The sequence below is a fragment of the Cyprinodon variegatus genome, unplaced genomic scaffold, assembly GCF_000732505.1.
Source record: "Cyprinodon variegatus isolate N-32 unplaced genomic scaffold, C_variegatus-1.0 Scaffold282, whole genome shotgun sequence".
Taxonomy (NCBI): Eukaryota; Metazoa; Chordata; class Actinopteri; order Cyprinodontiformes; family Cyprinodontidae; genus Cyprinodon; species Cyprinodon variegatus.
This window is the reverse complement of record NW_015150735.1, coordinates 539,802-552,461: the sequence shown is the minus strand read 5'-3', so window position 1 is coordinate 552,461 and position 12,660 is coordinate 539,802. Positions and strand designations below refer to the sequence as shown.

The window sequence follows — 12,660 nt, the reverse complement described above, 5'->3', positions numbered from 1 at the left end:
CTGATAGTAAAGAATTACAATAGTCCAGCCTTGAAGTAACAAATGCATGGACTAGTTTCTCAGCATCACCCCTGGACAGGAGATTTCTAATTTTTGCAATATTTCGCAGGTGAAAGAAGGAAATTCTAGAAACCTCTTTGATATGGGATTTAAATGACAGATCCTGATCAAAAAATAACACAAATATGTTTTAGTTTATTATCTGAAATCAGTTTAATCCAATCCAAATGAAGTGACTGAAGTGTGATCCCAATCCTTTTTAACAACTGTGCAACTTGAAAGAAAATCAATATGAAGTCTGACCTCCAGGGGCCTTTATATTGATTCAAATCTCTCTGAAAATAGTGAGATTAAAGAAGAGCCTTCATTATCATATTTTCTAATTGAATTTGCTGTTTTTATATCCAATATTTCAAAGAATCGCTAATTTAATAATTTCATAAATTACAAGCTCTTATCAGGTGTTAAATTTAGACTTTTAATTTGAAATCAGGTTTCCCATTTCCGCCTCAGACGGACTTGAACTTCACTCCGCTGCGCTTAATCCACCTGGGCAGTGAGTAAACATAGATAGATCAGCAGCGGATAGATCAGCAGCGGACAGATCAGCATCTCGTCATTTCTCGGGGAGACTCCGCGCTCGTGCATCAGACAGAGATTAATTATTGTTGTCGTTCATCAGCGCCTCTAAAGGATAAATGCGCACAGAGAAGATGATGATGATGATGTCCCCATGGGACCGCTGGTACTCCACCAGCTGCTGCCTGTGCTTCCATGTCCGCACAGGAACCATCATCCTGGGGGTCTGGTACATGGTGAGCATCAGTCTCTCCTATCCTGCTGATTTAATATGTTTCATGTTTGTTTACAACCAGAATCCTCAGAAGTCTGCAGAGCTCTTCACCTACTGTCATAGTTATTTCTCCTACTTAAATATGCTTTTAGTCATCCCCTTGAACATGGGTGGTTCTAGACAGGGGCCAACAGGGGCCAGTGCCCCTCTAGAAACCTGTACTGAAAATACACAGAATATTTTTTCACTTTTGACAAGTAGTGCATTAAGCCGGGCATACACTGTGTGATTTTTTTAATTGTTGTACACAGCTACAGCTCACTCTGTATGATGAAATCGCAGGGTTTAAAAGTTCACAGCTCACGATGTTTGTTCTCACACTGTGCGACCAGATGCTCTGATGCGATCTACCTGCTTACACTGTTCATCTTAAAACATGTTGGACTCAACTTATCAGAGGAATGACACTACTGGGACTTGTCTATCCGGAAGCCAAACGAGTAGAAGAGGAATATGAAGCTGACTAGAGTGAAACGCTACCTTGGCAATTTTGCAATTTTGTGCTGAAAGCCCTAAAAAGAAAAGGCGACCACCAGTGGTAGATCTAGGGGTGGCTACTTGGGCTATAGTCCCGGATGTTTCCCCAAGAGCCCCAGATCTCCCTTCTGAGCTGATCTGGGTAAAATGTGCAGTACTGGAATTCACCTGAGAGTGGCAGCATGTACAGGAAAGCAGCCTGTAGCATTACCCTGCAGAGGAAGAAGCATTTCCCTCTTGTCGCTGCAAGCTTTGCAAATTTTAAACGGTTAGGCCAGTGGTGGATATCTACGACGAGTATTTGGGCCAGGCTAGACATTTTTTTTCTTCTTCTATTTCGAGAATAAAGTCGTAAAATTACGAGAGTAAAGTAGTAAAATTACGACAATAAAATCGCAACATTACGAGAATCAAGTTGAAACATCATGAGAATAAAGTCGTAAAATTATGAGAATAAAGTCGCAACATTACGAGAATGGAGTTGTAACATCATGAGAATAAAGTCGTAAAATTACGAGAATAAAGTCGTGACATTACGAGAATAAAGTCGTAAAATTATGAGAATAAAGTCGAAACATTACGAGAATTAAGTCTTACCATCATGAGAATAAAGTTGTAACATCATGACAATAAAGTTGTAAAATTACGGGAATAAAGTCGCAACATTACGAGGAGAACGCGGAGATTAGGAGAACAAAGTCATAAAATGACAAGAAACAAGTTGTATTTTATGACAACTCCTACAAGAAGCACTTTCGTCTCTAAAATGAGGAATCTGGAGCATCATGTGAATTTATACTTTGGCTCTGGTTTGACAGATAAGGAAATCTTTTAGCACCAGCATCAAATAGGGCAGAATGTCAAAGTGGACTCAGGTTGCTGATTGGTGGAGCTGGTCGGCTGTCATCTGCTGGTCAGGTGATGACTTCATTCTCATAATATTACAACTTTATTCTCATAATATTACGATTTTATTCTCAAAATAGAAGAAAATAAAAATCTCTAGCCTGGCCCTAATACTCCGTCGTAGATATCAATGGAAGCTTTTTCAAAAAGCAGACAGCTGCAGCACCAGCAGCACCAGCAGCACCAGCAGCTGTTGCTAAACAGACTGGTGTCCCAGGTATGTGAGGCTTTTACTGATTTTGAGACACTCTTAGTCCCGGTCTTGTGGAAAATTCTGTTCCCCTGTGAAAATCAGTTCCCCCTGTTTCGGGAGTGCGCATTAAAGCCAGAGAGGCGGATCTGGCAGATCTGACCATTTCCCCAGCCCTTCTGGTCAATTTTGGTTTGTTATTGATCAAGAGAGGAATAAACACAGTTAAAGACTTGCAGGTACAATAATTTTTTCCTATATTATGGAGGTGGAATGGATTATTTCAGGCAGCTGAAATATCCTTTCTCTCCTCTCCTCCTCCCATATCTTTGGGAAATAAAGAGCAACTGTTTCCAACTTTTAAAAACTTGTTTTGTGTGATAGCTTGTAGAATACTCAAAATGTCCTTAATCCAGTAATCTGTCATATTTTACATTAGGGATTTACCGTTAAGTCTACACTCTCATCTTCACCCTCAGGCCCCTGATCTTCTAGAATCCTAGATCCCTGGTGACGACATATTTGGCCAAAGACATGGCTGAACAAACATGGATACTATGGTCTGTCTATTTCATATAAAGAACTTCATTTCACTCGCACCCCCACCATGCTTCTGTGTTTTAGTCTAAGAGGAAGAATTCTTGTTTGCCCACGACCACCTTACGACGGCCAACTGAATTGCTGAATTTGATTTTCTCCCGACCTTACGATTCCTGAACGGGAGGTGGTCGTGAGAGGCTGATCGCCCCTTGTTACCCCCTGTGCACAACATGACGCACGACTGTCATGAAACGAGGACAGATGGACCCAGTATTCAAGGAGAGACAGTCAGTAGGAAAGTTCAAACATTTATTAAATAAACAAAACAAAAGCGGAGCTGTGGCTTGCGGACACTGCAGGATGGGGGGTGGGGCACCGCCCAATCACAGACACTCTGTAGTGGGAGAAACACAGGTAAGTGACCACAATCATCTAACAGAAGATTATCTGAGTTGGTCACTTACCTGGTTTAACAGTCCAGACCAAGAATGTCCCCAAGTGCTGCAGTCCCAGAGGTCATGCTGGAAGCCGATCCTGGTGAGGGATCCAGAACAGACAGGAACAGACAGAACAGGTGGAATCCAGATCAGGCAGGAACAGAAACAGGTGGCAGGATCCAGACTTCCGGGCATCCACAGGCTCCCAGGAGGGTTCAGAGTCTGAATGGGACCAGAAGCATGACCAGGTGATCACGCACAGGAGCAGACAGGATCAGGTGTAGACAGGCAGGCTCAGTGGAAGAGGGTAGCCAAGACAGGACGTAGGAACTGGAACTTGAAGCTGGACTTTAAACTGGTCTCCTCCCTGGAGCCAGGCTTACTGGATAAAAACTGAACCTCTCCACATAATGAGCCAAAATCCAGAGGACTCCACGGGGGAGGAACAGTGGACAATCAGGAGACGAGACAAACACAAAAACCCTCTTTCCACTGGCTGCTAGGATCCAGGACATGAACCAAGGCAAAAACTCAGACAAACAGACTAACAGAAAGACAAGTAATGATCTGGCCCTGAATGCTCAGGCTAAACTGAATTTAAACCAGAGGAAACAGGTGAGAGGAATAAATTATAATTGGGGCGGGGGGGGAAACGGGCGGTTGGGGGGATTTCTTATTTAGGGGGGGGCAACCGGGCCGGTTCTTGCGCACGACGCATGATCAGGCTGAATGTCGGCCCGATTGAAAAATTCTCACACGTTGGGAGAATTAGCCTGAAAAGGGCAAAATATTGTACAGTGTAAGCCCGGCTTTAGACACATTTGTTGAAGTAAGTTTATTTTCCTTTGATTTAGGGAGGAATTTGCAGATGGACTAAGATGATTTATGTGTAAAATAAGAAATTAAGAATACTCGTTCCTTTGCACTTTTTAAGAACATTTTCACTTGTTTTACATCATTTCTTTTGCATTATTCTTTTGCTCTGTGCCCCCATGAAGAGCAGCAGGCCCCATCCTGCCCCCCTGGTAAATTTTGTCTAGAACCGCCACTGCCCTTCAATCAGCCTAACTAAATGTAAATGACTGTCAGATAGAGGATCCTCTATCTTCTATCAATAAATTAGCAGTGGCTCTGTTCAGGTAGCAGGTTTTGTGTCAGGTTTCCTATTGAATATGGAGAAGTTGCCATTGCTTCAGCTCATCAATAGAGACGTATGAGTCATCAGCATAATGAGCTACACTGACCACAAATCGCTGGAAGTGCTTGTTTGTTGAAAACAGCAAAAAAAAATGTCCAGCCAGAGCATTATTTTGCATGTCTCTATGGTCTGTAATTTATGCACAGGTTTTTATATCTTTTACTTTAACTCGCCCATGTTACCGTCTGTCTAACTGTTTCCTCATCTTCATTCGCCCATATGTCCTTTGTCCCTAAGCTCATCAATGCTGTGGTGTTACTCATCCTGCTCACAGCGCTAAGTGATCCTGAAAAGTACCACCTGACCAGTGCTGAGTTGGCTAATGACCTGGATGTCATGGATGATGCCAGTAAGTATAAAAAAAACAAACCTCCCCATGCAGAAGGTCTACAGAGACACTGTGCTTCTCATTAGTATTTATTCATTACAAAGTAAGCAAAGGCCTTAATTGTTTTGTTGTTTTTTTACCCATAAAAAAAAACAAGTTTATGCGCTGGTATTACATGGATACCTTTTTATTATAATGTAGATGTAAGCTTATAAGACCTCCTGAGCTTATCTGGTAGACAGCAAAGGTGCTGCTGTGAACTAAAAACCTAAAAGCACAGTCATGCAAACCTGCTTTCCATCTGCTCAAAGAATTAGAGCAATCCGTCTTAGTCCAGAAGTGCTCTAGAGCGGTTTGGGTGGGGTAGACCCACACCACATGGCATTGAGATTCCCTGATTTGGACTGACTATAAAGTCCCAGGATTACTTTCCTATTATAAAAGGTTGTATCCCAGCTTCTGTAGTAGAGAAAAATACAATAACTAGAAGACCTTAATGTAAGTTATCAATATTTGGAGTGTTCATACAGTAGATTAGTGAGCATCTTTGTAGTGTGTGACAGTTACTGTTTACTGATGGATTTAAGGACATACAGACTGGTGGCCTAGTTGGATACCACCATTAAATAAAAAAAAAAAAAACATCCTATGTATCAAATAAAAATTAATCAATCAATTATATTTATCCTAAATGAAAATTATCTACACAACAGGAAATCCGTATTTTTCTCCGGACAGAAAACTTACTCTGTGTTTACATTTCAATTAAGTTTATTTCTATAGTGCCAATTCACAACACTTGTCATCTCAAGGCACTTTACAATTAAACCAGATCATACAGTCAAATTGATTCAAAGTTTTCTGTCTTAGCATGCTTGTAGCGACAGTGGAGAGGAAAAACTCCATTTTAACAGGAAGAAACCTACAGCAGGGTTAGTTGTTGTAAAGCCTTTACAAATCCCCCCAGATCTGTTAAAGCCTCCTTTCGGACAAAAATTAGAGACAGTTAGCATCAGTTAGCTTAGTATGTGTGTGTGGTCAGCTATTCTTTCTTAAAATGTACACAGTTGTAACGTTTAAATCTACATATATTTATTTTGGCATTAATTTCAAGTTAAACGTCGAAACATTTTAAAAGTGAGCTCTGCAGACCCGATTTCTACGATCACGATGTCAATCTGTTGGCTTCCCGCCTTTTTTATAGAACACTTAGCTGATCATTTGAAGCAGTGGCTTTAATTTAGTCACAATGCAGTAGAACAAGATGTTTTCTTTGCATTTGGCTAAAAATAAAGCACAGCTAAACTAATTCATAGTGGTGAATAGATTTAAAACCACCAGGAACAAAAAAAAAGGTTAGGACTGTAGGTGCATGTTAGCTAAATTGTTTAGGAGAGATTTGTCATATATGCTAACATGGTTTTTCAAATCACATGTATTTTGAAATGTTGTATGTACACAGCTGCCATCCTGAATTAATTCCCAACACAAAATAGCACAATTATTAAATAGAGACTCTGTTTTGTTAAAAAAGAAACAATATAATTAAACTAACAGGACTAATTCAGTTCTCTTGACACTTAGCATAAGAACAGCCTGATAATAAAAGGACATATTTTCTAGGCTTAATGTGATTTAACATGTGACACTGAGATGCAGATAAGTCCTTTGATAATACTGTATCATACAGAATGTTAATTCACATTAAATCAATATATTGTTTTACTCAGGCGTTCATCTACTGCTACAGGCTTTTATCTGATTGTGTCAAATTCTAATGTAGGTTTTCTCTGTTACGCTGACTTGGTGTGGGTCAGACTGAGTGACCCAAATACTGAGGTTTATCCCTTTTCTGGTCGACAGGAACAACATGTCTTTAGTGTTTCTGCACACATCAGCTGGACGTCAGGCTGTCGACCTTTTAGAAATGAAAATTGGAGCTTAGTTTGGGCCACTGGAGAGCCTAGAAAATCCTACATAGAAGGGCAAACGGGGCTTAAAATGTGTTGGCAGACTGGAAAAAATTACCACATTATTGAAAAACATTAGAAATCTCTTAATATCTCTTTCTGTATTTGCAAATGAAAGGAATTCTTCAGCACTTATGCTAATAACATGTTCTTAATATTTACTAATTTTCCAAGCTGTTGGACTTTGTGGCTTCCTTCACATTCTTCATTCTTCCTTCCTTTAATCCCACAGTTTTTCTTTGTCAAATAAGGTAGAAATGCCTCCATTTTACAATTTCCTTTTATCTGCAATATACAAACATTAAGATTTGGAAAGATTACGCCACTAAGTATGGGAAGATAATAGTAAGCCAGGAATTATTTATCATATTCATACATGTCACACCAGCACTGCTGGTTCACTGTTTAATTTAAAGGCTTTGAGGGGCTTTTGGACAAACACACAATTACAAGTATTTTAATGATATAAATTTAGGGGTTGTATGATGTTCTTTTCTTTGCTGTTACAGACATGTGCATTGCCTCAGCAATTTCCCTACTGATGATCCTTATATGCGGTATGGCAACATATGGCGCATACAAGGTAAATACAGTAATTTCTGGTAATATCTTTATTTTTCCCCTGAACTCTGTTGAATTATTTGAAATCCTCTGTCTCCTAAATGTCTGTGTTGCAGCTGCGTGGCGCATGGATTCTCCCCTTTTTCTGCTACCAAATATTTGACTTTGCTCTCAACACCCTGGTGGCTGTTAGCATCGTTGTTTACCCAAACACAATCCAGGATTATCTGCACCAGCTGGTAAGTTTAAGGTCATTTAAGTTAAAAAAGATCTGTACCTGTACCTCTCTGCTGCACTCTGATGGATGTTTTGCTGACTCATATTCAGCCTGATGATTTCCCTTACAAAGAGGAGGTGACTGCGCTCAGTAACATCTGCCTGGTCCTCATCGTTTTGCTCTTCATAGGCTGCATCATCGGCTTCAAGGTAACGCTCCCTGGCTTCACTTTAGGAATTTCTTCACAGGGTTTTATATCAAGCCGCATAAATAGTTTTTCTTCAAGCTTTTATAATCTTTTATATCCTTACTTCTTTACCTATTAACTTTTTTTTTAATCAGGTAGGTAGTATTCACATAAAATATCATACTTGCATACACATTTAATAATAACTATGTAATGAATTAGGTAAGGATATAATGGGAGGTGAAAGTAGATTTAAATTATGCCAGTACTATATATAAAAATCTTTTTTCAAGCCCTGCATGCATTTTAAAATATTTCTTTTCCCAGATATAGACCAGTGTAACCCAAATATAACAACTAAACTCCACTTTTGTATTTATATTTAGAGCATTTAGCTTCCCCATTTTTATTATTCAAATATATAAGCATGACATTCATTTGATAGTGGTTTCAAAATGAAAATGCACAGACATTCTTTATCTTTATATTTTTACAGCATTTTTCAATCCCTTTTTTAAATATTTTACAGTAAATACCAAGTCACCAGGTAAAGTAGGCAACACCTGGGGTCCCGATCCAGTAAGAGGACCAACCAGTGGGGGCTGCTGGTTGCCCATACCTCAAACAGCACTATTGGGATATTTATGGGTGTTTGAAATAAAATAATTATGATTCAGCATCAAAACAGTGAAGAGAAATGCTAAATTAAAAAACAAAATCAACTTTTCCTTTCCATATACAAAAATGGCCTGATCCTTCCCATCACCTAAAACATCCCTAGAAAGTATGCAGCAGCGGGAAAGATCAGAAAATAGAGAGAAGGGAACAAAAAAACAGTTTTTATATAATAACCTACTAATACTGGTTTAAACACTGCATGTTTTCTGAATACCTCTAGATCTCATAAAAGATAATGATACACTAGTTCCAAATATTACATCAAATTTAAATACTTAAAAAAAATTATTTGACAAGTTTTACTGTATTTCATATAACCGCTACCCGCTTAACCATAAACTCAAAATGAATGAGAAGAAAAAGAACACAAGAAAATGATATATGTGCACTCAGGGCACCATGACTGCATAACTTCAAGCACATGCTGGGACAGATTGACAGTTTGTCTGTCCTTTAACAACTTTAACAGCTGTTCAGTCCAGGGATGTCGGTCTGCCTCACCCATTACACAAGAAATACAAAACATCAACAACAAAATAGTACTGTAAAAGAGGAACACTGCTGATTTCAGAGTAGCTGCCATGGTAGCTGCTGAACCCTGGTGCAGACTTTTGAGTTTAAACATGCTAAATCTGTCCCAGGTAAAAGATCTTTGCGTTCCTTAAATGGCTTTTCAATTCACAGAGCTGTCAGGGAATGAACAAACCCGTCTGACTGGGTTATGATTGCAAGAAAGTAAGAGAGCTTTGGGGCTGGGAAGCAGATGGACACATAGGTGGACGCAGCAGATGGTATCGTGTTTAGCTGAGGAGTTCCAAGGAACAGCCGCCTGCTGAGACCAAAGGGATTTGGTGGATAACAGCAAACAACAGGAGATTGTTTTTCACAACCACTAAATGATGTATAGGTCTTAGACCGATCTTGTAAGCAGAGACTGAACTGAACAAGAGTGAGAGTTTGAGCCTTTCATGCAGTATGAAGCCTGCTGTTCATGTAAGCCTAATGCCACATGCATCTCTGCATGCAGTATGTTTGTTTTTTTATGCAGCTTCTATGGGAATGAGATGCTTATTTGCAGCGATATGCAGCAGTGCTTACAGAGAGACAGCAAGCTGCTCTAACTTAGACGACCTGAAAACAGGAAGGCTGATATTATTTCTGAGGTTAATCCCAGTAGTAGAAGGGTCAGTGTGTCTTTTGTTCATTTGATCTTCCTCTAAGCTATTGGCTCTTGTAGATCTCTTTTTTTCATTGGGGCTCATAAAAAAATTAATACCGTAAAAGAAAAAAGACAGGGCATTAGCCAATAGTTAAGAGTGTTCCTTGAACCACAAAACCAATGTTGCAGACCTAAGATCTATAGCAGGGGTTCCCCAACATGTCAGTTCAGCCTCTAAACCCAAAAATACATCTACATACTTCAATGTATATTTTTCCATCCATTTTCCGTCTCGCTTTATCCCAGCTGTGGTCGCGAGGGGTGCTGGTGCCTATTTCCAGCTAGCATTGGGCACAAGGCGAGGTACACCCTGGACATGTCGCCATGCAAAACACAGAGACAAAAAGGACAACCGTTCACGCACACACTCACACCTAAGGAGAATTTAGAGAAGCCGATTAACCTAACAGTCAAGTTTTTGGACTGTGGGAGGTAGCCGGAGTACCCGGAGAGAACCCATGCATTCAAAGGGAGAACATGCAAACTCCATGCAGTAAGACCCCGGGCCAGGAATCCAAACCGGAACCTTCTTGCTGCAAGGCAGCAGTGCTACCCACTGTGCCACTGAGCAGGCTGTATATTAACTGTATATTATTTGTTGCATATGTATATACATAAAAAAAAAAACTAAAAATATTTCCTCAATATATATATATATATATATATGTATATACAGTGAGAAAATATGTTTATAAAAATACTTATTTGTATTTTATTTAGGTATTTTCCAATTAGTTTTTGAATTAATGATTTTATAAGTAATTTGAATTATGTGATGTAAATTTTAAAATGTAATCGTATAGTTACTATTTGAATCATTTATAAGACAAGTTATGAATTAATATTACATCTTTTTCTTTCACGGGACATTAACATTTATTTTTTAATGATATATCCTGGCCCTCCGTATACCTCAGGGATCACATCACATTGATTGAGACAACGATCATACAGCCCTGGTCTCACATCCCCCCCGGGCGGTCCCAACCCCCGACCTCTGAAACACTGTCCAAACTGTGGTCCTATCTTAACATGAGTGAAGCTGAAGGTGGCACTCCTTAATTACTATTATTGCTAAACAATAACAATAAAAGGTTACATTTGTTTAAAGGAACAGAAATTGATTAGGTAATATGTTTCAAGTACAGGTGGGGTACTGGCCCCTGTTGGCCCCCATCTAGGACTGCCCATGGGCGCCGCTCTGAACCTGTGGAGCCTCTCTGCTCTGACTTTTTGTGATTCAGTGTTTCAAATGATACTCTTATTGAATAAATTAATAAGTAATTTCCTCTATCCATGTATTTACATTACACAGAATAATATTGATAATATTTTTTGTTTATAAGCAGTTGAAGGCAGCCAGTATGATATTACATTTAGTAGTCTTACTTATTAATCAGCTGCTTCTGTAACGGTCAGCTGGAGCGCCTCTGTGTTTCTCCCGTTATCTTTTCTTTCTGCTTGTGCCTCATAAAACCACTGTTTCCTCAGGGCCCAGACGAAGTTGAACTAATTTGGTTGGTATCCATTTTCTTTATATTTAAATTAGTAGGAAAATGTTGAATTAAAAAAACGACTCCACCGTTTTTCTTTATAACTTCATGAAAATATTTTTGAAAAATTAACATTTCTTGTATTTTTATCATTGGTTTCAAATAGAAAAATGAATAAATAAATAATAAAAGGATTATATGTTACCCTGTTAACAACAAAAAATTTATATTTTTGTGTTTTTAAAGTCATTTAACTTGTTGTTAATCAAAACATGAAGCTTTGATCATCCCTTTTTGACACACAAAAAAGAAACACCTGGTATTTTGATGTAATATTTGTATTTTAAAACGAACATGATATGGCTGCTTGTTTTACTTTAAACATTCCTAAATAAATAAATAAATGACCTACAGACACACTGAGCTGAAAACATTAGATTTACCGATCAGTATTTATAAATATCTGGAGTTTTTAATGTCCACACTGAAAAAAACCTAAATCTAAATAAGTCAAACTTTACTAAAATAAGCGCATTTGTTCTTGGATTGAGGAGGCATGTGAGACACTTTGCCAGTGGAACAAGACAGTTTGCATTTAGAATAAGAAAAAAACAATTGCATTGTCTTATTTCAAATGCATATTATGTAATTCTCTTATTTAAAGAGTAAAAATACTCATTCAACTGGAAAATCATCTTATTTACCGGCTCAAATTAATGTTAAATACACTTAATTTAAGAATTGTTGACTTATTTCTAGTATTTGCAGTGCACCAGGACGTGTCCACTGGAGTCCACACTGAATTTCTAATTTGTTGTTTTTGAAGCATAGCCATCCATCCTTTTCCATCATGCTTATCCCTGCTGGGGTCATGAGGGATGCTGGTTCGTATCTCCAGCTATCAATGGGGGAGCGGTGGGGTACATCCTGGACAGGTTGCCAGTCCGTTGCGGGGGAACACTGAGACAAACAGGACAAACAACCATTCATGCATACATTCACGAAACATAGACTTGTTTGCATAAAAAATGTTTCTTGTCATTTATCCAATGAGGTAATTCATGCTTCTTGTTTGTTTTTTTGTTCTGCCCTTTCCTCCTGATCGGTTCCAGGCCTATCTGATAGCGTGTGTCTGGAACTGCTACAGATACGTGAGTGGGAGGGGCGGTTCTGAAATCATGCTTTACGTTACCACGAATGAGACTACGGTGAGTTACATTTCAAAAGATTTATTCATTTTTGGGGCCTTTTTTGCTTTTAGACCATTTTTTGAGGTTTTGAAAGTTGCATGCATTTTGCTATAACTAATTTATCTGCTCTTCTCTGCTGCCTTTACATCCTAACACATATATAAACACATTTCCTCACTCTATATATATATATATATATATATATATATATATATA

The 12,660-nt window shown here is 38.7% G+C and overlaps 1 protein-coding gene across 1 annotated transcript in view; it reads left to right on the top strand.

Annotated features, from left to right (window-relative positions):
• The first annotated feature begins 566 nt into the window (after positions 1–566).
• laptm4b (lysosomal protein transmembrane 4 beta) overlaps positions 567–12,660 on the top strand; it is an 18,386-nt gene continuing 6,292 nt past the window's right edge. Inside the window, exons 1-6 of the mRNA XM_015383331.1 lie at positions 567–815; positions 4,839–4,950; positions 7,409–7,482; positions 7,577–7,699; positions 7,788–7,886; positions 12,367–12,462. Coding sequence (XP_015238817.1) covers positions 699–815; positions 4,839–4,950; positions 7,409–7,482; positions 7,577–7,699; positions 7,788–7,886; positions 12,367–12,462 — 621 coding nt within the window. The 5' untranslated portion in view covers positions 567–698. The remainder of the gene's footprint in view (positions 816–4,838; positions 4,951–7,408; positions 7,483–7,576; positions 7,700–7,787; positions 7,887–12,366; positions 12,463–12,660) is intronic.